General features: G+C 38.1%; 1 protein-coding gene and 1 long non-coding RNA gene across 2 annotated transcripts; both read right to left on the bottom strand.

The window, feature by feature from the left end:
* Nucleotides 1-547: 547 nt before the first annotated feature.
* Nucleotides 548-3,174, bottom strand: LOC137024810 (uncharacterized). The gene is made up of 5 exons (XR_010895755.1): nt 3,020-3,174; nt 2,229-2,387; nt 2,028-2,079; nt 1,884-1,921; nt 548-1,019 (listed from the first exon to the last, which is right to left on the bottom strand). It is a non-coding gene; the product is annotated as an uncharacterized lncRNA (long non-coding RNA).
* A 3,280-nt stretch (nt 3,175-6,454) lies between these two features.
* LOC137024791 (tripartite motif-containing protein 16-like) lies at nt 6,455-18,886 on the bottom strand. The gene is made up of 6 exons (XM_067392671.1): nt 18,255-18,886; nt 15,224-15,319; nt 14,904-15,137; nt 13,866-14,025; nt 11,410-11,457; nt 6,455-8,209 (listed from the first exon to the last, which is right to left on the bottom strand). The coding sequence occupies exons 1-6, from the start codon at nt 18,825-18,827 to the stop codon at nt 7,593-7,595; spliced, it is 1,728 nt and encodes a 575-aa protein (XP_067248772.1). The 5' UTR covers nt 18,828-18,886; the 3' UTR covers nt 6,455-7,592.
* Nucleotides 18,887-24,023: the final 5,137 nt, after the last annotated feature.

Genomic DNA, 24,023 nt, shown 5'->3' with positions numbered 1-24,023 from the left:
ATTTATTTTTATTTTTTTTTTGTTTGTTTGTTTTCTCCATTGTTCATATATTTATTTATTTTCTCGTTTGTTTCCTTACTGTTTTTGTATTTGCCTATATTTCTATTGTTGTTAAATTTTTTGATCTGTAATTTTTGTCCTTATATATCAATAAAAAAAAAAAAAAAAAAAAAAAAAACAGACTAACAGCCTGAGGGCGGAAGTGGGCGGAGCCAATTTATCTCCGTAGGCATCGCTCCATTTGGAGCATTTTAAAGTTTAAAACCATGTTAATGTGAAATATTGTATTAAAACGATCTAACTGAAATTATAGATATAGATTCACATTGTGTTAATAGCTTAATCATACACACATAGGCTATATATATATATCTTAACGTGATTGTGTATATTAAAATCCCCTTGTAACCTTTTAATATTTTAAAAGTTCATAAATTTGTTTTATGTCTTAAATGATTAACTGAATATAAATTGAACACAACAAAGCTTAAACACTAAAATCGATAAACATTTATTAATTTGTCAAAATATTTTACTTAAGCATTTCAGAATGAATCATTGTTTTTCATAATATATAATACGCATTACACGGTTGTACACTAGAATGCATGAATTAAACACATTCAGATCCATCAAACCCAAAAACAAAAGATATTTATTTAATTTTAATAAAATGTACTAAAATGTAAGAGCAAAAGCATTATATAGCCACTAGCTGTGCTTTGCTCTAAAAAAATACAAAATCAAACCAAATTGAGTGTAGATTGAACAGCAGGTACATGATGACAAATTAAATCTAAAAAAATAAACTTTTTTTGTAAAATGTCCATATCATCCTTAATTTGAAAGCAAAACACTAAAGGCTCTTTGGCCAGTTGTCTGTCATCATCTGTTTCAGCCTGTGAAAGTTCTTGTTCCTGGTCTTTTTCTTTCAATATCAGAAAGCACAGCTCTTCCACTAAACCCGTAAAGACCTTTGATTGTTGTGCAGCGCAGAAGTCTTCTGTGATCCGTGGTTCCTTCATGAGAGAAGGGTATAAACAAATGGGATGAGATGTTAAAAGTGTATTTAACAACACTTTGTGTTGTAGTCAGGATGCAGCACAGCATGTATAATAAAGTTTTGACATTCTGTTTTTCTCATGTTTATATATTGAAGACTTAAATCATACTCTGTCACCAATGAAATTAATCAGTTATGTTCAGTATAATTTTTTTTTTTTTTTTTTTAAAAGGCAAGCAATTCACATGGCTTTTCACGCTACATTTAACCCCGGGTTATCGTCGTCCTAAACACCACTTTTAACCGTGGGTAAAGTAACGCTCCACATATTGCTTGTATATTTACATGCTTTTGACAGTCACAGAAACACTGTGCATTGTATATAAATAGAAAATTCAGCATTGGAAAGAAAAAAAAAAAAAAACAAATGCTGACAGAAAATGCAACAATTGCAGAGCAGAAAATACTGTTTAATTCTTTTATAGTCTGAAATGTTCATTCAGGATAAACTTGATCTATATGTAATGAGGAAGTTGACTATATGTAATGAGGATGTGCAATGCCTAAGCATTTATGAAAACATATTGTGTGCTTTGTTCATCCAATCAGTGACACTGACACTGCAAATAAGGATGTTAACCAGGGTTTAGTAATGTACAGTGCATATGAATACTCAGGATTAATTGTTAACCTCAGGTAAATGATGATCAGTGTGAAACGTGAATCAAGATAACCCAGGATTCTGTTTACCTGGGGTTAACAATCACCCAGGGTTAACTATTTAAAGTATGAAAAGCCCTCATATATGTTTTTCATTCTAATGAAAAGAGAAGTTCATACATTTTTAAAAACTTTTAACTTTTCCTTTTTTTTTGCTTACCATTAACATGAAGATCCCACACAGCCGGTCAACTGTTTCTAAAACAATAGAATATTATTAAGTTATTCCTGAAAAGATGTGACAGATATAACACACCATCTGTATAAGTAGCTTATGTGTTTATGAAAGTCTTATAAAACTAACCTTGTTTTTGATCAGCTTCTCTTGTTCTGGGGTGATTCTGCTTGTCAATTTACTGCATTGCAAAATCAAAGAAAAACTTAGATATATAACCAAAAAAATTGCATAAAAGAAACAAGTTTCATTCTTCTAAAGTCAAAATTACTACTTACTTCATTGCAAAAACAACATTTTAAATTCAGAATACAAAAGAAACGTTCATACCTCCATGAACGACAGTTTTTTTTAAGTGAATTTGAAGCTGTGCATTCAACCTGTGCCGTCTGGTCGGTTTAAGAGCACTGGGCAGTGGAAGTTGTTGCAGCACGTTTTGCATCGCTGTAAATGAAGTAAAGCGGAGCATCTCCCGATACTAATATGCCTCTAAAATCCACAAAAACACTGATCAGTATTGTAAAATGTAACCAATTAAATAAAATACAGTACCAACAACAAGTAAAATAACAAACCATGAATATGTAAACACCCAGGTGAAAAAATACTATAGTAAATACTATAGTGTTTTTGAACCATACTGTATTTACAACACTAATGAATGCTACATAATACTATAATATTAACTATAGTGAACTGATAAACTAGTATAAATAGTATACTTTAGTTTTTACTACAGTAAACTGTAGTGTATATTGTAGTATAATATACCCTAAAATTGTAGAAAACTTAGTACAATATTGGGTAAAGTAATTTGTTTATATTATTATAGCTGCCATATTATCACAGCAACTATAGAATTACCACAATAAATTAATTCAAGTATTTATAGTACTATAGTATGGTTCAAAAACACTATAGTATTTACTATAAATGACTATAGTATTTATTCACCTGGGCGCAAGCAACGTGAGACGATTTGTAAAATATCAAAAGACGTGATAAAGTGACTTTGAAGCCCATTTACAAAATATCTGAGTCATGTTAAGTGTTAACGATCGAATAAATACACAACACATAAACGTGATCGATTAAAAGCACAACACAAAGAAACTTTTTACCGTGTTCGCTTCTTCCGCCATGATTGTTTGCTTGTTTGTCGTCAACTCCGCCCACATCCAACGTGAGACTATTACTCCGCCCACTTCCGCCCTCAGGCTGTTAGTCTGGCGCTGTCGTCCTCAGACTGTCATGACGTATGGTTCTGCGGTTCTGCAGTTGGTTATTATTGAACAAGGGCGCTTGTCGGCTTCTGCTGTAAAACGTGAACTTGCGATGCCTGAAAGTGGGCAAAACCGGCTCTTCTGACAAAATGGATTTAGGGTACAGAACGTGCTATATATGGAGAATAATGCACAGCACTTAGTTCATTTTTTTTAAAAATGGCGTTTATCGGTTTTTGCAAATGAACTCTTCATATATATATATATATATATATATTATATATATTATATTACTATATATAATATACAGCCTCCCCCTACTGGACGCATGAGGAACAACAGGGGCGTAAAACTGCTTGGGGCCTATATCTACCAGCTCCAGGTCTGCAGCCTCCCCCTACTCCCTCCAGCAGCCCTCTTGCAGGGAGGTGATTTCCCTTCCTACTCATAGTAGAGCACATCAATAGGGAGTGAGGAAGAGAATAGAATAGTATTTGACATTGTTTATTATATATAATTATATATAATTATATATATATATAATTTTTTTTTAACACTTTAGTTTACATTAATTGAACATGTAATCACTTTTTTATTTTGTTTATAGTTATTCTTAAGACAAAACGTGCAGAAGTGAAATGTATGATCATTGTTCACACCGGAACTACTTCACCTACTGTAGCCAAAGCACAATAAACTCATTTAGCCAAAGGCCATATTTACAAAATATAGACTCGGTACTTGTATTTACAGTTTATCTACACAGTTTCAAACAGCTAATAGTAGTATAGAATTAGGCTCACCCATGAAAGGAAACACTTCAGACTGGTTTCTTTGTTATCAAGAGGTCCCTGATAGTTTGACATTAGGCAACATTTGAACCTACTGAACCTATCATAGAAAGTGGAACAAACCCACCTCCAACTCTTCAATTTTACATTGTAGGTTAGAGAAATCGAAAACCGAAATGACCGCGGAAATGGGAAACGAGACACGGGATGCAATTCGCTCTGTTATGGAGAACATTCAACTCTTTTTCAAACTGAAGCCAGAACAAGAAGAGTGTTTGATAAACATTTGTTTTATCAAGTGTTTACAACAGGTTTACAGTGGAAGTTCAATCATAGATTTGAGTTCGATGCATGATGTCTGTGCTTCGATGCGGCTGTACAGGCACATAACATACGTCATAACTAAACGTATCTGATTGGCTTACGGGTAACCAATGATTTTAAACTTCAGACAAGCGCCCCCTAACGAGAGAGAAAACACTTCTCTATTATGCCATTCCAGACTCTGTCTACGAAGCAAAGTGAAGTAGCAGAGTCTGGTATTACCAGGCTATGCCTTAACCATACCAGGCACAAATTCCAAGCATAACGGGGCAAGCAACAAAGCTTGTAGATCGCCTATTCTTTTAAGAGAAAGTAATAGCTAAGAGGAACAAAGTCTTGAGAGTCAGGAACTTGACTGGAACCTCTTCAATAGGATCAAAGGAAGCCAAGGAAAGGCCTCAGCCTCAGGGTGCCACAGAGGAAATGTGTAACCAATGGGTCTCTTCCTAAAGACATACCACCCAAAGGAATTTGGTAAGCAACTATGGTTAACACATAGATCTTTATATTAGATAACCCTGCAGTGAATCGCTCTTGCAGGAACTTTGGGTCCAACTGATGACCACTGCACCATGAAGTGAAATCTCTCCACTTCAGCGCATACAGTTTCCTCGTGGAGGGAGCTCTGGAGTAGAGGATGGTCTCAACAACTAAAGTTGAGAGACCAGAATCTATGAGCTGGCCCCCTCAGAGGCCAAGCCCACAGTTTCCACAGTTCTGGGCGGGGGTGAAATATTGTGCCCTCTGCCTGAGCCAAAAGGTCCCTACTGATCAGAATCTCCCAAGGAGAGCTGTAGAGGAGAGTGTTCTTTAGTGTGACCTTTTTGTCTTACACCTTTAACCCTATGATTAGTCAGGTAGGGTAAGGTCAGTCAAATCTAGCCTAAACCATAAAGTACACACCCACCCGCAGGTTGAAGTTCTTTAGGAATGATGTAGAAGACTCCCTTGTGGTAGTTCTTTGTTAAGGCTCAGTTTGTAGTAATAAGTCAAGTCTTACAGAAGGCAATAGTTACAATAAAAACGCTTATTTTATTAGTTACAATACAAAACAGTTATTGCAAAATAAAATAAAACTTAAAATCAACTAAACTAAAAACTCTTAAGTAAAACTCTAATCAGCAATATTGGAGATGCTGTTAAGTGTCCCTTGATAGGGTACCAGGTGTCCTTCACACTTAATGCAGGCAGTATCTGAGGGGTGCTTCACTCCTCAGTCTTTTTATACTTCTTTTTAGGGAATTCCAAGGTCCTTTCCCCCGCCAACTCTTCCTGTTGTAGGATTATCAGCCTTTGTAGATCCTGTTGAATCATCTTGGTGTCCTTCCACTGTCACTTCCGCTGTTGTCTTCTTCTAGCACTTTTCCCCTTCTTTACCTAAGCCTTCCTTACTTCCACCTCCGCTTGTGGTTCAAATACTTTCTCTTCACCTCCATGTGCCCTGTCACTGACTTTGTTGTTGGTTACAAAAATTTAGTTCATTGAACTTAATTTTCACACTTTTTCCCACACGTTTTACACTTGTTTCTGTTTTTCACACCATAATAAACAAAGGAAGTCAAATACAATTGTTTATACCATACATCTATGCTACTAAGTTTTTTTTTTCCACTCATATAGCATTCAAGCATTTAAGTATGTTAGGTACTTTCCACTCATATAGCATTTAAGCATTTCTATATTTAAGCATCTGCTCGACCACCTCGCCCCCGAAAGTGAACCTCAAGAACTTCCTGCGTTGTGGAAGGATGGATATGTGGAAGGATGTTCACTCAAAACTCAAAAGTTGGCAGCCCTGGATAACAATAACGATATATCACAATATAGATTGTTTGGTTATTTTGTTAAATATAAGAGCAAAGAAGCTAATTACACACAATAAATGCACAGAAGTTAACAGTTTTTCAGGTACAGAAGGTTTCTTTAAAATGTAGAAATACTGACAAAAGGTCATAATCATGTGGGATTGGGATCTTTCAGGATGGTCAAACATCATTGTATAGATCACATGGATCTCTCATCTCTAAGGGTGCTTCTAGATGCAGAAAAAGTTAATGAGAGTGTTTGACATCCTCTATTGAAACATTACACTTCATCATTTAAGGGATAGTTCACCTAAAAAAGAACTTTTGACATTTATTAATTTTACAAATGACTTTTTTAATATATTTTAATGAAAGGTAATTTTTACAGTAATAATAAAAATGATTTATGTGACACTACAATAAGAATTGAATGACTTTCCTTGAAGGGGTGTGCATGACCCCTTCATAATCATGACATGACATGAATATGAAGGAGGTTTTATGCATGTTTATGACAACTGTCATTAATAATAATAATAATAATACGTTTATTTTATATAGCGCCTTTCTATAAACACAAGGTCGCTGTACAATGTTATAACACAAATTACAATAGACAGGTAAACAATACAAAGACAACAAAGGCATAACACATAACATCATACAATCAGAGGTCAGAGAATCAAGAAACAAAAAGATAAGTTTTAATATGGGTTTTGAAATCATGTATTGATGACAGGTCTCGAATGTGCTTCGGAATGGAGTTCCAGAGTGTGGGGGCAGAGATGCAAAATGTCCGACCACCGAATGATGCGAGTTTGTGACGTGGGATCAACAACATACCAGTATCAGAGTATTAAAGTATTAAATATCATTTGCTCAATTATTTAATTTTTATTGCAAAGATGACATTGTTTGAGATGTCTTTTTTACGACAACTTGCCATTATTTAGCTTTATAAGTTAACATTACATTAAACTGTCATGTGGTTGGTTTTAACATTGGCTGTCATGAGGGCATTATAATAGTGTCATGAATATTTTTCTTGACCTCAACTTATTACTATTAGCATGCATATTACTAGAATATTGGACATTTATTAGTACTTATTAAGCACATATTAATGCCTTATTCTGCCTGATCTTATTCTACATTCTTAATCCTACCCAATACCTAAACTTAACAATTAACTACTAAAAAACAGTAAATTGGGAGTTTATTGAGGGAAAAGTCATAGTTAATAGTATATATGTGTTCCCTATACTAAAGTGTTAGCAAAATAATGTAATGTAATGTTAACACATAAAGCTAAGTAGTTTCTTAAGTTTGATAATTAATCTGCTATGTCATGTTTATGACAGGTTATGTTGTCTTGGTAATGTCAAGACAAAGACACTGATAAGTTATGATGTATTGGTTCATGTCAAGTTGTCATAACAAAGATATCTCAAACAATGTCATCTTTGCATGAAAACTGACAGAACTGAGCGAATGTCACTAAATGACAGATGTCATTGTGGGTAGAATCTCTCTGCAGTCGATTCTGATTCATCAACACAATTTCACTGATGATCCAACATAAACCCCAAAGCCAGGATAGAGCGTTTGAGTGAATGTGGTCTGGACTGTGTGGATGAGGATCATTGTGTCTCCAGAGACGCTGTAGAAGGACAGAGTTCCTGCTCTGTGATCCACATACACTCCTACTCTACTGCTGATGGGCTCTACATCTTCATCGTCGTCATCATCATCATCGTCGTCATCATCATCATCATCAGCATCATCATCCTCATATACTCCTATTCTACTGCTGATGGACTTTACAGGGAGTTTAGTCTTTATCTTATTGTAATAGAATATGTATCTGGAGGAAGAGCAGTATAAACTCCAGGACTGATCATTATATCCAAACACAGACTCATCACCCCGTCCCTTCCTGCTGATGCTCTTATATGAAACTGATATATCCACATCACCACTCCACTCAATCTCCCAGTAACAGCGTCCACACACACTCTCTCTACACAACACCTGAGCATAATAATCAAATCTGTCTGGATGATCAGGATACCACTGCTTTGTGTCAGTGTTAGTAATCACTCTGTTCCTCTCAGACAGATGGAGGAGTTTATTCACTGTGTTCAGATCCAGAGTGAGCTGATGGGAATCTGATGGAGATAAAACACATTAGAATCAGTAATTATGAATCTGGGGCCATATTCATAAAACATCTTAAGGCTAAAAGTAGCTCCTAACTTGCCAATTAAGAAGAAACTCTTAAAAATAATGGGCATGTCAGTCCTAATTTTAGTACTCCTAAATTTTTGCTCTAAGAGTATTTTAGCACTAAAAGTAGCTCCTAAATATGTGAAACGCTACGAGTAGTCAAGAGGACTCCTAAGTCACTAAGACAAAATTAAAAACAGTCCTAAAATGATTCTTGGTGCCAAAAGATACTGTACACCATTGAGGCAATAGCGATAGAGCCTTGGGTGCTAAGCCTTTTCTTCATAAATGCAATACATATTTTGAGTTATACATTGGAATTTATGATAAAATGCCGAAAATAAATCTTTAATAGATAAATATTAATGCCCGATTACCTGTGGAAGTTGTTTTCACACTTACAAATGATCAAATAGAGTAAAATAAATATACAGTGGTGGTCAGAATTATTGGCACCCTTGGTAAATATGATCAAAGATGACTGTAAAAATAAATCTGCATTGTTTATCCTTTTGATCTTTAATTCATAAAATTATAAAACAAATCTGACCTTTCATTGAAGGAAAAGAATTGAAAGTGGGGGGAAAATCATAAATAATCAATAAATGTTTTTCTCCAAAACACATTGGCCACAATTATTGGCACCCTTAGAATTTTTTATGAGTAATATATCTCTTAAGTATAGTCCCATTCTTATTTTTAGCACACCATGGTGATCATGACCATGAAATTGTCCAGCCATGACTTCCTGTTCCACAGGAGTATAAACATGAGGAAACACAAAGGCCAAATTCCCTTAATCATTCATCACAATGAGAAAAACCAAAGAATATAGTTCTGATGTGCAGAAAAAGATGGGTTTGGTGCACACATGGATAAAAAGTACCCCATGTCCACAGTTAAATATGCTGCTGGATCTTTAATGTTGTGGGCCTATTTTTCTGCTGGAGGTCCTAGACATCTTGTTCAGATATATGGTATCATGGACGATATCAAATACTAAAAAAAAAAAAAAAACCTGACCACTTCTGCTAGAAATCCAATAATAAGTTGTGGTTGGATTGGACAATGATCCAAAACAAACATCAAAATGAAGCTTCTGACATGGCCATCCCAGTCGCCTGACCTGAACCCTAAAGAAAATGAGTGGAGTGAACTGAAGAGAAGAAGGACCAACATGGATCTGGGAATCTGAAGGATCTTTGTATGAGGAATTTGTATGAAGGAATGGTCTCTGATCTCCTGTTAGGTGTTCTCCAAACGCATCAGGCATTATAGGTGAAGACTCAGAGCTGTTATCTTGGCAAAAGGTATTGAATAAAAGGGTGCCAATAATTGTGGTCAACAAAAAGAAAAACACTTATTTCATAATGTGATTTTCCCCCCCACCTTCAATTCTTTTCCTTCAATGAAAGGTTAGATTTTTGCAATGCAGATTTATTTTGATAGTCATCTTTGATCATATTTACCATGGGTGCCAATAATTCTGACCACCACTGAATATATAATAAGTGCATTTGGCGTGCTGTCCAAGGGGATCGAGGGCTCCGAGCTGGCCCAAATCCAGAGTTCTCCTCATATCCTCAGCCAGCCGAAAGTGAGTAATGGGTTGGGGGAGGAATGCAGAAAACTGTCGAGGTAACTATGCGAGTAGGCTCTCGTCTGTGTATATGTACCTCCACTAAAGCTGATTAGATAGACCATTTGCATGTGCTCCTCCAAAACTTTTTTTTAATAAATGTTACGTCCTCTGACATATGTAATATTATACTGTGATTGGTGGTTATGTTTTCTTTTTCCTTTTGAGTTTCTCTTTCCTCATTGCTCCAGGTTCCAACTAGTCATGTGGAAAAGCGGATTGGCTCTTTTGACATTCATCCTTTAAAAATGTGCTTCTGCACAATCCAAGAGAGGCATGGCTCTGAGTGTGTGTTCTGCCGGGAGGATGCGTTGGTGTCAGCGTTCTGTTGTAAAGTTGACTTGAGTGAAATAGCCTGTTGTATGCCCAACAATATTTTCCCACTGTTTTTCCCACCTTCTTTTTCTTTGGTTATTTTTGCTAATTCTATGTCGGTATTAAAAGATAATCTGTAAACAGGGAAATGTCACTACTCAGTAGGAGTTTGTTTTATTATGTTTAATATTGTGTCGTAATTAAAAGGTAATCTGTAAATAGAGCAATGCCACTTGTAGGGAATGGGTGCCTATTTTGTTTAGAAGCAATTTTTCTCCTGGTTTTGAACAGATAGGGAAATAGGGAAGTTTGATGTATTTATGTTTAATTTTTCTTTGTTAGGTTAAGGTAACTTTTTTAAAGTAGTTATTTTCTGTTTTGTTTGTTATTATTTTGGTTTATGCCCATTCCTGAAGCTGATTTAGTGATTCAGAAACAAAGAAATTGCTAGATGCTCCTACAATAATACAAATTTTTCCCTATGTTACTCCTCAATGCTCCTAGACTGGGACGTAACAATAAAACACAATTTGTCACTTGAATTCTGCAATCTCTCGAGACATAAACATGTAAGAGGTGGACAATTAGCTGAACATATACTAGTTTAATTAGTGACACTTAGTGACACACCTACATTTTAAAACCTTTAATTGAATACGGCAACATTTTTATTTTAAAATCCTTATTTAAATATGGCATCGTTTTTATTTTAAAACCTTTATTTATATATGGCAACATTATACATCATTTTACAATATTTCTATGATTAAATTGCTGACAGAGACTCCTCCCCATCAGCCAATCACTGTGTGTATAGTCCATAGCAACAAGGTCAACCCCACCCTTTCTCTTAGCTTAAGACTTCAGTCTGTTCCTTAGGAAAAGTTGGTCTCTGCAGCTTTGTGAATAGGTTTTAAGAGAAAACTTAGCTAATAACTTTTACTGCCATTTAGGATAACTCTTAGTGGTAAGATAACATTTTTGTGAATACGCCCCCTGATCTTTTAACGTTTAACTCTTCATGTTCAATATATCATCAGTGTCTCAGTACAGTTTACCAAATATCCTGTGCAAATCATCATTAAATGATCAACTATAAAACTCTTCTGTCATGTTTTCTTTCTCCTTCTACAGGAAGAACATGAACACACTCAGTGAGTTTTTCTGCTTGTTTTCTCAATGACTTACATTGTTGGAAGTTGTTCCTGGTCCTGGAAACAATGTTGGTGGAAGAGACTGTGAAATCAACAGACATGAAGAGTGTGATTATTATAAGAAATGCAGCAAAAATCACAGAATAATCTTGTATGCGCATCTCTGGTGGATATTGATGCGCTGATATGTGATGTTTATGACTTTTGTTTCTTTGTGTGTATATTAACGTTTTGTGGATCTAGTGCACATATTATTTATCTATATTGTATAGTTTTATACTTTTGCTTGATTAAGCAGTTATTTTCAGTATAATTTGTGACATGTTTGTGACAATTTAGCTATTGGAATGAATATATATGGATACTTATTTCACAATGTTGTTATTTATGTTTGTTATTTGTTTTCATTTAGAACCACACACACGTCTACAAGTATATACTATTCACGTAAAACTAACTAGAAACCAGACTTCATTTGCATCAAAGAAAAGTATTTACTCTGTCTGAATTGTTCCCTATCCCCTATATAGTGCACTGTGTGCCAATCACCATGTAGAGAATGGTAAATGTGTGAACAAGTGACTGATTTCAGATGCAGCTTCAGATTCTAGAGAGCATTTGATTGGACAGAAAATCTGTGCAGATTGATGTCATCAAAAAGTGAGACACTGTAAGTTTTGACCACTTATATCTTCTAAATGTGAATTTTGTAATTGTTTTTGAGCACACTATCTTATAGATCAAGGGTTTTCAACCTTTTAGGGCACACCCCGTACCCCCCCCCCCCCACACACACACACACTTTTATCTTTTAGTTGCACCCAACCTGTTGTAACCATAGCCAATGATTAGGTAGGAGAATAGTCAAATTGCCCCCTCTAGTAGATGACTAAAGGTTTGCTAGTAAAATCTCACATTTGCAGTTTCACTCCTGAATTAACAGGCGTTGTGTCCCCCTTTATGGGTGCTGGTGTTGTAGATAACATATTCAGTGCGCACAGCATTCTCTCACCGGAACTGGAAATCAACCGGCACAAGCACAAGCCCACCAGCTTGTGATGTATCAGCATCAGCATCAGCTCAATCGCCTAACCTCTCTGACTAAAGAACACATCAAAACGCTACAAGGCCTATGCATTACTCGCACAGACACCGTGGCAGCATCAGTGACTACTCCCGATAACAACATCCCCAATCCTCCCGCCAGCATGAACACACGTCTAGCATTCCATGAAAAATTTCACGCGACCCAGCGAAAAACCAGCAACCTACCATGTATCCCACAGATTCGAGCAGAATATCTTTTGTCTGTTCGCTGCTAACCAGAACAGCTTGGGCCAGACTGGGCCAGCGCTGTTTGGAGAGATGATGGAACAACTTTCCCATCCTTTAATATATTTCTTCAGCACTTCAGAGAAGTATTCAAACATCCAGCTGGAGGTAAGTGTTCTGGTGACCAGCTGCTTGCTCTATGTTAGGAGGAAGAAAATGGCATCGGAATATGCAATGTTGTTTCGCACTCTCGGGGCACAAACTAACTTGGCTGGAGGATACTCTAAAACTGCTGTTCAGAAAGGGATTAAATCTGAAACTCCAAACTGTGGCTAAGCCGGACACCTGAAGACGCCATGTCCTACTTCATACAACTCCAAACCGGTGAATGCTCATGCGGAGCTAAATTATTCCCCCTGTGTGAAAATGCCAGTGAAGATAATTGTCCAAGACAAGACTATATCTACCTCCACTTTATCAGACTCAGGGGCTGCTAGCAACTTTGTCACATGAGTTTGCTCAACAGTATAGACTCACTCTAGCAATTCTTGTTTGGCTCTGTTACAGGTGAGGCTCCCTCTCACGTTTTCTATTCAGACTCCATTTCCCATAGACTTTCATACCTGGGACTGATTACACACACTATTTAAGAATGCCACACACACACCATCATTGCGAAGTCTTGATTAGCTAAAGTGGTCAAATCTCAGCATTTCTTTTGTAAATGGTTACTTTGTGTTTGATCTTGGACTGTTTCCTGTTGTTCGATTCTCTGCTGCCTGCCCCTACTACTGCCTGTTCATTAGATTGTGATTGTAAGCCGCATGCTCTGACCTTTTGCCTGATTTCTGTCTGTCCCTGTTCACGATTCTGTTTTGCCTTCTCTTCACATTTGCAGATGTTTCACTCCTGAATTAACAGATGCTCGTGTCCCCCTTAACGGGCGCTGGTGTTGTAGATTACAGTAAGACTAACATATTCATGCTAAAAGACAAAAAACTATGATTTCATTAGGACTTTAAAGGCACGTGTTCACGATTCTGTTTTGTCTTCTCTGTTGCCATTGCTGTGTCTCGACCCTGTACTGTTTGACTCTGACAAAAATAAAACTGCATATGGATTCTCACTCCACTTCAAAAACTTGCAACTGAAAAAGCAAATACTCAATGTTTAACTTTCTGTTAGTTGTCAAAATAAATTCATCAATCAGGACTTCACCTCTGTCAAAGATCTTCTTGAGCTCCTCTTTGCAGAAATCCTCCAGTTTGTCTCTCAGCTGAAGGACAGATTCTCTCACACCATCAAAAGAGGAGAGAGAACTGAAGGGATCGTCATTTACGTCTGTAGATTCAGGAGGAGCTGAGAGAGACTGGAAACTCTACAGAAAACAGAAATCAAAGCTCATCACCTCCACACTTCAGCCAATAACCTGCACTACAGTCAGAGCAGCTCTTGTTGATCTTTAGTAACTCTCCTCAATCCAGCACTTTCACTGCATCAGATTCATTCTTCTCATCTTCATTATATCATGTTAGAGCTATAAGTTTGACTAGTGTTTGACACTTACACCATATGTGAACTTTCTAGGAAAACACTTGATGATCAAACATTTGCCAATAACATAAATGTAACAGATCAAGAGCATCAATGGAGTCACATGACAGGGTTGAGTAGATTTGATCAGGAAAAGCAGTTCAAAGGCAATGAGTAGTTTGAACATTTTTTATATCTTTTGAACAGTTAGTGGCTCTTAGGACACAATTCCAATATCAGGTTTTGTGTTTTAAATACACTGAAGCGTTGCTAATATACAGCCTCACTTCCTGTTTGAGGACACTGTCAAATTCATTAATGTGTAATGAAAATTATTATAAGAGGTTACAGCAGGTTTGAAAATTATCTGATTTTGGTAAACAAAAAATTGTAAAACGATAAAGAGATAAGTAAAGGGAAATCTAGCTGGGTAAAACTGGTATCATCAAGTTCATGGATTTCACATTGTTAAAAAATATTAGTAACGTTTTGAGCAGTAGTATATCTTTCAGAAAAATATTTCCTAAGAGATTTCCAGAGCTGAACTGCATTTGTAACTGTGTATCTCTCAAAAGAAGATGATCGGTCTGACTGTTAATTATATAATAACCGAACACACAGATCAACATTTCAGTCAACAGCTCATTCTGCTCTCATGAAATGTTCCTCTTTGAGTCTCTTGCTCAAGTCCACTATGATCCTGTTCTTCTAGATCTCTGTTACCTCCAGGAAATGGATGTGATCCTGTGTGTGTGAAAGCTGCTCCAGCTCAGCATCTCTCCTCCTCAGATCTTTGATCTCCTGCTCCAGACGCTCCAATCGTCCTTCAGCTCGACTCACTGCAGTCTTTTCCTGATCTCTGATCCACTGTGTGGCCTCAGAGCGGCTTCTCTCGATGGGGGGGGTGAGTTCATTGACAATCCTCTCACTGTCCTCCACTGCTGTCTGTGCAGAGTGCTGTTAGGACACACATCACAATCACACAGTGGCTTCAGTGAGTCCTGACTGAGACTTCTCAAACTTTTCTACTTCTCCAGACTCACCTTATGAGACTCCACAGCCTCTCTCAGCTGCTGAAGATCTTTCTCTCTCTGCTGGATCCTCTGCTGGAACGACCTCTGTGTCTCCTTCAGCTGGTGCTAAAGGATAAACCAATAACAGGAGAAACATCACATAAATCATCAAGTAAACAGATATGAATCCAGTATCAGTAAAGTGGTGAGACTGAGGGATTAAATATCTTGCATGATAAGACTATAGGGTTCATTCATAAATGCCAGAATTATTTAATCAATGACTAGTTTTAATAGGGATAGTTCACCCAGAAATGTAAATTCTTTCATTGTTTACTCATCTTCATGTCTGTCCATACTTGTTTTTCTCTTTCATAACACAAAAGAAGACATTTTGAAGAACGTCTCTATTTCTAGAGCTCAAATCAAATATGGTGGCACGTCAATAACATCAAACGTCACTTGCTCATGAATGTTCTCATGGATAAATAGGTCACCACATTTGATTTACGACACTTTGCATCCCAATTCAGAGGCTGCACCTTTTGAAGGCAGACTGTGTTAAATGTAAGTATTAAGTTCTACCTAATCAAAAAATCTAATGTTTCTAATGATACAAGTGTAAAAATAAAAGTAAAAATATATAAAGCAGTTCAAATGTTGACATACCTTACTAAGATGCAATTTTATATAGTTTACACTAAGGTGAACATATTTAGATTAGGTTGAGAACCCTGTTTCATTTTTAGGCAGTTGAATGTAACTTTTGAAAAGTCCAGTACAAACGTTACTGCCGGTCGTCAACGGCAGCTGTCACAGTTGATAGGCAACAAGAACAGTCCTCCTAAGCTAGACTGCCCTATTTAACAATGCTGGGTCTGACCTTTGCAGCCTTCAAAGTGCTCTGAATTGGGATACAGCCTTAGATTACCCAATTGGAGTATTATTGATTTATTTTATATTACCTTAATGTCCTTTTGAAGATTGGAACTTTTGGACCTTACTAACTTTAAATACAGGTGCTGGTCATATAATTAGAATATCATCAAAAAGTTGATTTATTTCACTAATTCCATTCACAAAGTGAAAGTTGTATATTATATTCATTCATTACACACAGACTGATATATTTATAATGTTTATTTCTTTTAATTTTGATGATTATAACTGACAACTAAGGAAAATCCCAAATTCAGTATCTCAGAAAATTAGAATATTACTTAAGACCAATACAAAGAAAGGATTTTTAGAAATCTTGGCCAACTGAAAAGTATGAACATGAAAAGTATGAGCATGTACTGCACTCAATACTTAGTTGGGGCTCCTTTTGCCTGAATTACAGCAGCAATGCGGTGTGGCATGGAGTCGATCAGTCTGTGGCACTGCTCAGGTGTTATAAGAGCCCAGGTTGCTCTGATAGTGGCCTTCAGCTCTTCTAAATTGTTGGGTCTGGCATATCGCATATTCCTCTTCACAATACCCCATAGATTTTCTATGGGGTTAAGGTCAGGCGAGTTTGCTGGCCAATTAAGAACAGGGATACCATGGTCCTTAAACCAGGTACTGGTAGCTTTGGCACTGTGTGCAGGTGCCAAGTCCTGTTGGAAAATGAAATCTGCATCTCCATAAAGTTGGATAGCAGCAGGAAGCATGAAGTGCTCTAAAACTTCCTGGTATACAGCTGCGTTGACCTTGGATCTCAGAAAACACAGTGGTCCAACACCAGCAGATGACATGGCACCCCAAACCATCACTGACCATGGAAACTTTACACTGGACCTCAAGCAACGTGGATTGTGTGCCTCTCCTCTCTTCCTCCAGACTCTGGGACCCTGATTTCCAAAGGAAATGCAAAATTTACTTTCATCAGAGAACATAACTTTGGACCACTCAGCAGCAGTCCAGTCCTTTTTGTCTTTAGCCCAGACAAGACGCTTCTGACGCTGTTTGTTGTTCAAGAGTGGCTTGACACAAGGAATGCGACAGCTGAAACCCATGTCTTGCATACGTCTGGGCGTAGTCGTTCTTGATGCACTGACTCCAGCTGCAGTCCACTCTTTGTGAATCTCCCCCACATTTTTGAATGGGTTTTGTTTCACAATCCTCTCCAGGGTGCGGTTATCCCTATTGCTTGTACACTTTTTTCTACCACATCTTTTTCTTCCCTTCGCCTCTCTGTTAATGTGCTTGGACACATAGCTCTGTGAACAGCCAGCCTCTTTTGCAATGACTTTTTGTGTCTTGCCCTCCTTGTGCAAGGTGTCAGTGGTCGTCTTTTGGACAACTGTCAAGTCAGCAGTCTTCCCCATGTGTTGTGTAGCCTACAGACCTAGACTGAGAGACCATTTAAAGACCTTTGCAGGTGTTTTGTGTTAATTAGCTGAATAGAGTGTGGCACCAGGTGTCTTCAATATTGAACCTTTTCACAATATTCTAATTTTCTGAGATACTGAATTTGGGATTTCCCTTAGTTGTCAGTTATAATCATCAAAATTAAAATAAATAAACATTTGAAATATATCAGTCTGTGTGTAATGAATGAATATAATATACAAGTTTCACTTTTTGAATGGAATTAGTTAAATAAATCAACTTTTTGATGATATTCTAATTATATGACCAGCACCTGTATATGGACAGATGAGACAATCCTTAAAATACCTTCTTTTGTGTTCCTCAGGTAAAAAAAAAAAAAAAGTCATACCAGTTTGTAATAACATGAGTAAATGCTGGTTTAAAGAAATCCTATTAAGGAGTCTGTCAATTCCTGTCAATCACCAGTACAAGCGTATATAAGCAGCAGTCATTGTGCCATTCCAGCGACAATACGTCCTGTATCCGTCCACCTCTACATTGCTGGTTATGATAAAGTGCATTACATTTCCAACACGCACTCTAAGCATTAGACCAATCACAACAGACTGTGTCAGCTGACCAATCAGAGCAGACTGCGATTTTTGAAAGGCAAGAAACTGAAACTAAAACAGTTCAGACAGAAAGGGGGGAAAACAGACATTAAATGATGTAAATGTATTCAATTAGACCCCATAAACAAAATTACCTGTTTCTCTGTCCTCTGTGCTGCAGCTGATACAGTGTCGTGGTTTTTATGTTCATCCATCGTACACAGCACACATATACACTTCTGATCAGTGCGGCAGAAAACCTCAAGGATCTTGTTGTGTTTCAGGCAGATCGTCTCCTGCAGTCGTCCAGTGGCATCAGTCAGATTGTGTCTCTTTCCTTTAAGCAAACTCTCATGTTGTTCAAGGTGATTCTGACAGTAAGACTCCAGACACACCAGACAGGACTTGACGGCTTTGTGTTTTCTTCCAGTACAGACGTCACACTGCACATCTCCAGCTCCAGCGTAACAGTCAGCAGTAATTTTAGTCTTCTTCAGTTTTTCCACCACTTCAGCCAGCATGGTGTTTTTAGCTAAAGCAGGTCTTGGACTGAAGGTTTGTCTGCACTGAGGACAGCTGTAGACTCTCATCTGATCCTCCTGATCCCAGCAGCCTGTAATACAGCTCTTACAGTAACTGTGTCCACACAAAGTTGTCACTGGATCCTTCAGCAGATCCAGACACAATGGACACAGGAACTGATCCTGAGAAATTCTGGCTTCTGCCATTTTACTGCATGAATACAGAGACACAAACACACAACAGATCAACTACACTTCAGTTTCATTTTCTCTGATCTGAAGAGCTTCCTGTTTCCTGCTTCTGTGTTTGAGTGACGTGTGTAAAACAGACGTGCCTGTAAAGCAGGTTCTTCAATCCTTTTTTTTTTGTTTTTTTGAATACAGCAGTATTTATTTTCAATTATTTATCTGTGCATATCAATATTTTGTTAAATTTATGTGCACTCATAATCTTTACTCAAAATAACTTCCCCTCCCTTTAGCGGTGACATCTTTCCTCTGATGACGTGTTTACTAGTGTGTGGAAGGGGCAACCTGTCACTCAAATTAGATCCACCAATAGCAAACCACAATCATACATTTGTTCATTTCAGAAACCATTTCAGTCACATATACACCGATCAGACATAACATTATGACCACTGGCAGGTGAATAACACTGACTATCTCTTCATCACGGCACCTGTTAGTCGGTGGGATATATTAGGCAGCAAGTGAACATTTTGCGTGTGGTCCGATCCAACAGATGAGCTACTGTAGCTAAAATTACTCAAGAAGTTAATGCTGGTTCTGATAGAAAGGTGTCAGAATAAACATCACAGTTTGTTTGTAAGCATCACTTACCTGGGGAACACATGGCACCAGGATGCACTATGGGAAAAAGGTTTCTGGTTTCTGCTGGTAATCTTTGGGTCCTGCCATCCATGTGAATGTTACTTTGACACGTACCACCTACCTAAGCATTGTTTCAGACCATGTACACCCTTTCATGGAAACAATTTTCCCTGTGGCTGTGGCCTCTTTCAGCAGGATAATGCTCCTGCCACAAAGCAAAAATGGTTCAGGAATGGTTTGAGGAGCACAACGAGTTTGAGGTGTTGACTTGGCCTCCAAATCCCCAAAAATCTTAATCCAATCGAGCATCTGTGGGATGTGCTAAACAAACAAGTACTATCCATGGAGGCTCCACCTCACAACTTACAGGACTTAAAGGATGTACTGCTAACATCTTGGTGCCAGATACCACAGCACATCTTCAGGAGTCTAGTGGTGTCCATACCTCAACGGGTCAGGGCTGTTTTGGCAGAAAAAGTGGGACCAACACAATTTTCGGAAGGTGGTCATAATGTTATGCCTGATCCGTGTACGTCACAATAGTGAAGAAATGATTAACATAACTTGTATTTCATGCTTACATTAATACCTCGTTAATGTTTTTACTTTGAATATCATTAAATATTTAGTCTTTTCAATGATAAATAGGGATTTGCTATGTCATTTCTAGAGATAGGTGGACATGGTTTCACACATTTCATCTAAGTTATTTTCTTCTAAGTTTGGTGATGATCATCTCTGATTCATCAGAAAAAATACAGTGAAACGAGTGAGACGACCGTCTAGGGGTCGGCCGCAACAGGAAGAGGAAGAAATGAGTCTCACTACCAGAGAGATTCCAAATAGAAAAGATTTTATTTCTTACAGAAGGTTAGCGTCAGGGGCAGACAAGGCCAAAATAATAAACAAAAGAATCCTTTTTTTAAACCTCTACAATTCCTAGTTGAAAATAAAGAAAACAAAATACAGTTTAAACTTACCTATCTCCCTAACCAAAAACAATATAAAAAAAAATGTATACAAAATAAAATGGCGTCCAACCCCCTACATCCCTCGACTGGGCAAAGATATATACAAAAGTATTTACAGGTAATATTTACAGAAGTCAGTAGCGAACAAAGCAGAATCAGTATCCAGTAATCGGTAGTCAAACAGGCGTGGGTCGAATAAACAAGAAATAACAACAAACAAAATACTACAGTAAGTCACACTCGCAAATACAAACTCCAAATAATCACTCACAATCAATCTCTCTGGCACGACACTCTAGACTAACAAACGATACGAAGTAATGATGAGATAGGTAACGATCAACGACACGATGGCACAATGATGGCCTCTTCAGTGTGTTTGGGGCGGTCTTTATATTCAGATCAGGTGAGGAGGAGAACCAATCGCAGCCTCCAACAGGTTATCACAAGCCACGCCCATCTGTAATACAAACATGCAGGCACATACACAGAAATTAAAAAAAACAAAAAAAACACACAGGACAAAAGGATGGGATGAATGAATAAATAACTTCTGCTCATAACACCCCCACCCACAAAATAAAACATACTGTTTTACTGATTAACACGGGACAATGAATCAGCAATTACATTGTCGGTACCCTTTTTATGATAGATCTCCAGATTGTAGCTTTGACAGATTAGTGACCAACGCATTAGACGATGATTAGCATTAGACATACGTTGAAGAAATATAAGAGGGTTATGGTCGGTGTAAACAGTAACAGGTTGTGAGCTCGAACCAACATAGACCTCAAAATGTTGGAGAGCCAGAATCAAAGCAAGCGCTTCCTTTTCTATGGTACTGTAGTTAAGCTGATGTTTGTGGAATTTTTTTGAAAAGAAGCTAATTGGGTGATTCAAACCAGCACCATCAGTCTGAAGTAGAACGGCACCCGCACCTGTACCACTAGCATCCACTTCTAATATGAACGACTTTTCAAAGCAGGGCGCGGCAAGCACAGGGGCACTACAAAGTAAAGACTTTAAGGCTTCAAAGGCGAATTGACATCCTGAAGACCACTTAAATGAGACTGCCTTACGTAACAATCCAGTGAGGGGACTGGCAACATCAGAAAAGTTCTTGCAAAAACAGCGGTAGTAACCAGTCATTCCGAGGAATCGGCGAAGTTCTTTCCTAGTCTTGGGAACTGGGAAATCAAGGATGGCTTGTATTTTTGAGTTAAGTGGACAAACCTGACCATTACCAACCTCTTTTCCTAGGTAAGTAACAGTGGCACAGCCAAATTCGCATTTTGACAAGTTTAAGGTGAGATTAGCATCTCTCAGGTGCTTGAAGACATCCTCCAAGGTTTTGAGGTGGTCTTCCCATGTATCTGCATAGCATACAACGTCGTCAAGATAAGCCTCACAATTAGACACATTAGACAATACCATGGACATTAGTCGCTGAAAGGTAGCTCCAGCATTACGAAGGCCAAAAGCCATAACTCGATACTGTAAAAACACATCAGGGGTGGCAAAAGCAGAGATCTCAGATGCTCGCTCCGTGAGGGGCACCTGCCAGTATCCTTTGAGCAGATCAAGTTTAGTCACAAATTTAGCATTACCTACACGATCAACGCAATCTTCCATGCGAGGAAGTGGAAAGGAGTCAGCTTTTGTTAAAGCGTTAACTTTTCTGTAGTCCGTACAAAACCTTGAGGTACCATCTGACTTAGGGACAAGTAGACATGGCGAACACCATGGACTAGCACTAGGAACTGCTAGATTGTGCTCTAGTAAGTACTGAGTTTCTTGCTTCATTAGCTCTCTTTTAACTGGGTTAACACGATAAGCATTCTGTTTAACTGGAGTGTGCCAACCAACATCTATATCGTGTTTTATTACATGAGTGGTCGAGGGAAAATCATTGAACAAGGTCGGATACTTACTAATAAGATTAGTAATGTCAGCCTGAGCAGGTACTGATAAATGGGACAGCTTTTCTGGCAAGTTCGACAAGGTTTCAGAATTTGGTAAACGAGCAGACAAGAACGAGGCACTATTCATCTTTAAATCATCACTTTCAGGTGAGTATTCTGACAGTGGCACAGTAACTGGAACAACAGTAGCAACAGGCATGTTAACATCTTTCGAATCCGAACGGGACACGTATGCTTTAAGCATATTAATGTGACAAACCCGCGACTTCCTTTTACGGTCAGGGGTATCAACAACATAGTCAGTATCTCCTAGCTTCTCCTTAATCTCATAAGGACCAGCGAATTTCGCTTGAAGAGCTGAACCTGGCACTGGTAACAAAATGAGAACTTTATCTCCAGTCCGAAATGAACGTTGTACTGCCTTTTGATCATAGCGAGTTTTCATTTGTGTCTGCACTGAACCAAGTGAGCGTCTAGCCAACTCCCACATAGTATGTAGTCGCTCACGGAATGCACTGACATAATCTAGGACATTGGTAGTTTGAGACGGATACACAGGAGAAAGAATTTGCCCTTGCAAAATTTTCAGTGGACCACGAACGGTGTGTCCAAAGATTAATTCAGAGGGACTGAATCCAAGTGACGCTTGGGTAGTATTGCGAACTGCAAACAACAAGAGCGGGATCTCCTCGTCCCATTCTTTTTCACGCTCAACACAGTAGGTTCGAAGCATCGATTTCAATGTTTGATGAAAGCGTTCAATAGCGCCTTGCGACTGAGGATGGTAGGCACTGGATACCTGATGTTTGATATTTAGCTGTTTCATTACCTTCGCGAACACTCTGGACATAAAATTCGTGCCTTGATCAGACTGAATGAATTTAGGCATTCCAAATGTAGTACAGAACTTAACAATTGCTTTGACAATCGTAGGGGCTTTGAGAGAACGGAGCGGTATTGCCTCGGGAAACCTGGTTGACGCACACATTAGCGTTAATAGATAAGTGTTTCCAGACTTTGTTCTGGGCAACGGACCAACACAATCAATCAGAATTCGTTCAAACGGTTCGCAGAGGACTGGTATGGGCTTCAGTGGGGCAGGAGGAATCACTTGATTTGGTTTACCTGCCATTTGACACGCATGGCAGGATCTACAAAATTTGGCTACATCTGATTTCATCGACGGCCAAAAGAAATGCTTCAATAAACTATCATAAGTCTTTCGAATACCAACATGACCAGAAAGTTCATGATCATGCGCAACACACATTACCTGCTCCCTGTAAGGTTTTGGGACAACAACTTGAAAGACAGCGCTCCACTCATTCTCTGCGTGACGTGGAGTCCACTTACGCATCAGGACACCATCGTCCAGGTAATATGCAACAGGATGCTCTAACAAAACATATGGCTCAACAGTAACCGCTATACAGTGACTCAAAGTTTCATCAGCACGTTGTGCTTCAATTAACTGTGGCTTACTAAAGGATAAATCGACATTGGGGAGCGCACACACATCCATCTCCATTGCATCGGCATCATTCTCTGACTGGACAAAATCATCAGCACACATAAAGGAATTAGACAGATCCACTGTGTCCAGTAGTTTACGAGCTTGAGCTCGGGGTCACAACACATGTGCCAAACACATCTGGAAATTCTTCCTGCAACAC

This window comes from Chanodichthys erythropterus, chromosome 8 (genome assembly GCF_024489055.1).
Source record: "Chanodichthys erythropterus isolate Z2021 chromosome 8, ASM2448905v1, whole genome shotgun sequence".
Classification (NCBI taxonomy): domain Eukaryota; kingdom Metazoa; phylum Chordata; class Actinopteri; order Cypriniformes; family Xenocyprididae; genus Chanodichthys; species Chanodichthys erythropterus.
The sequence above is the reverse complement of the archived record's forward strand: the minus strand, read 5'-3'. Positions and strand labels throughout refer to the sequence as shown.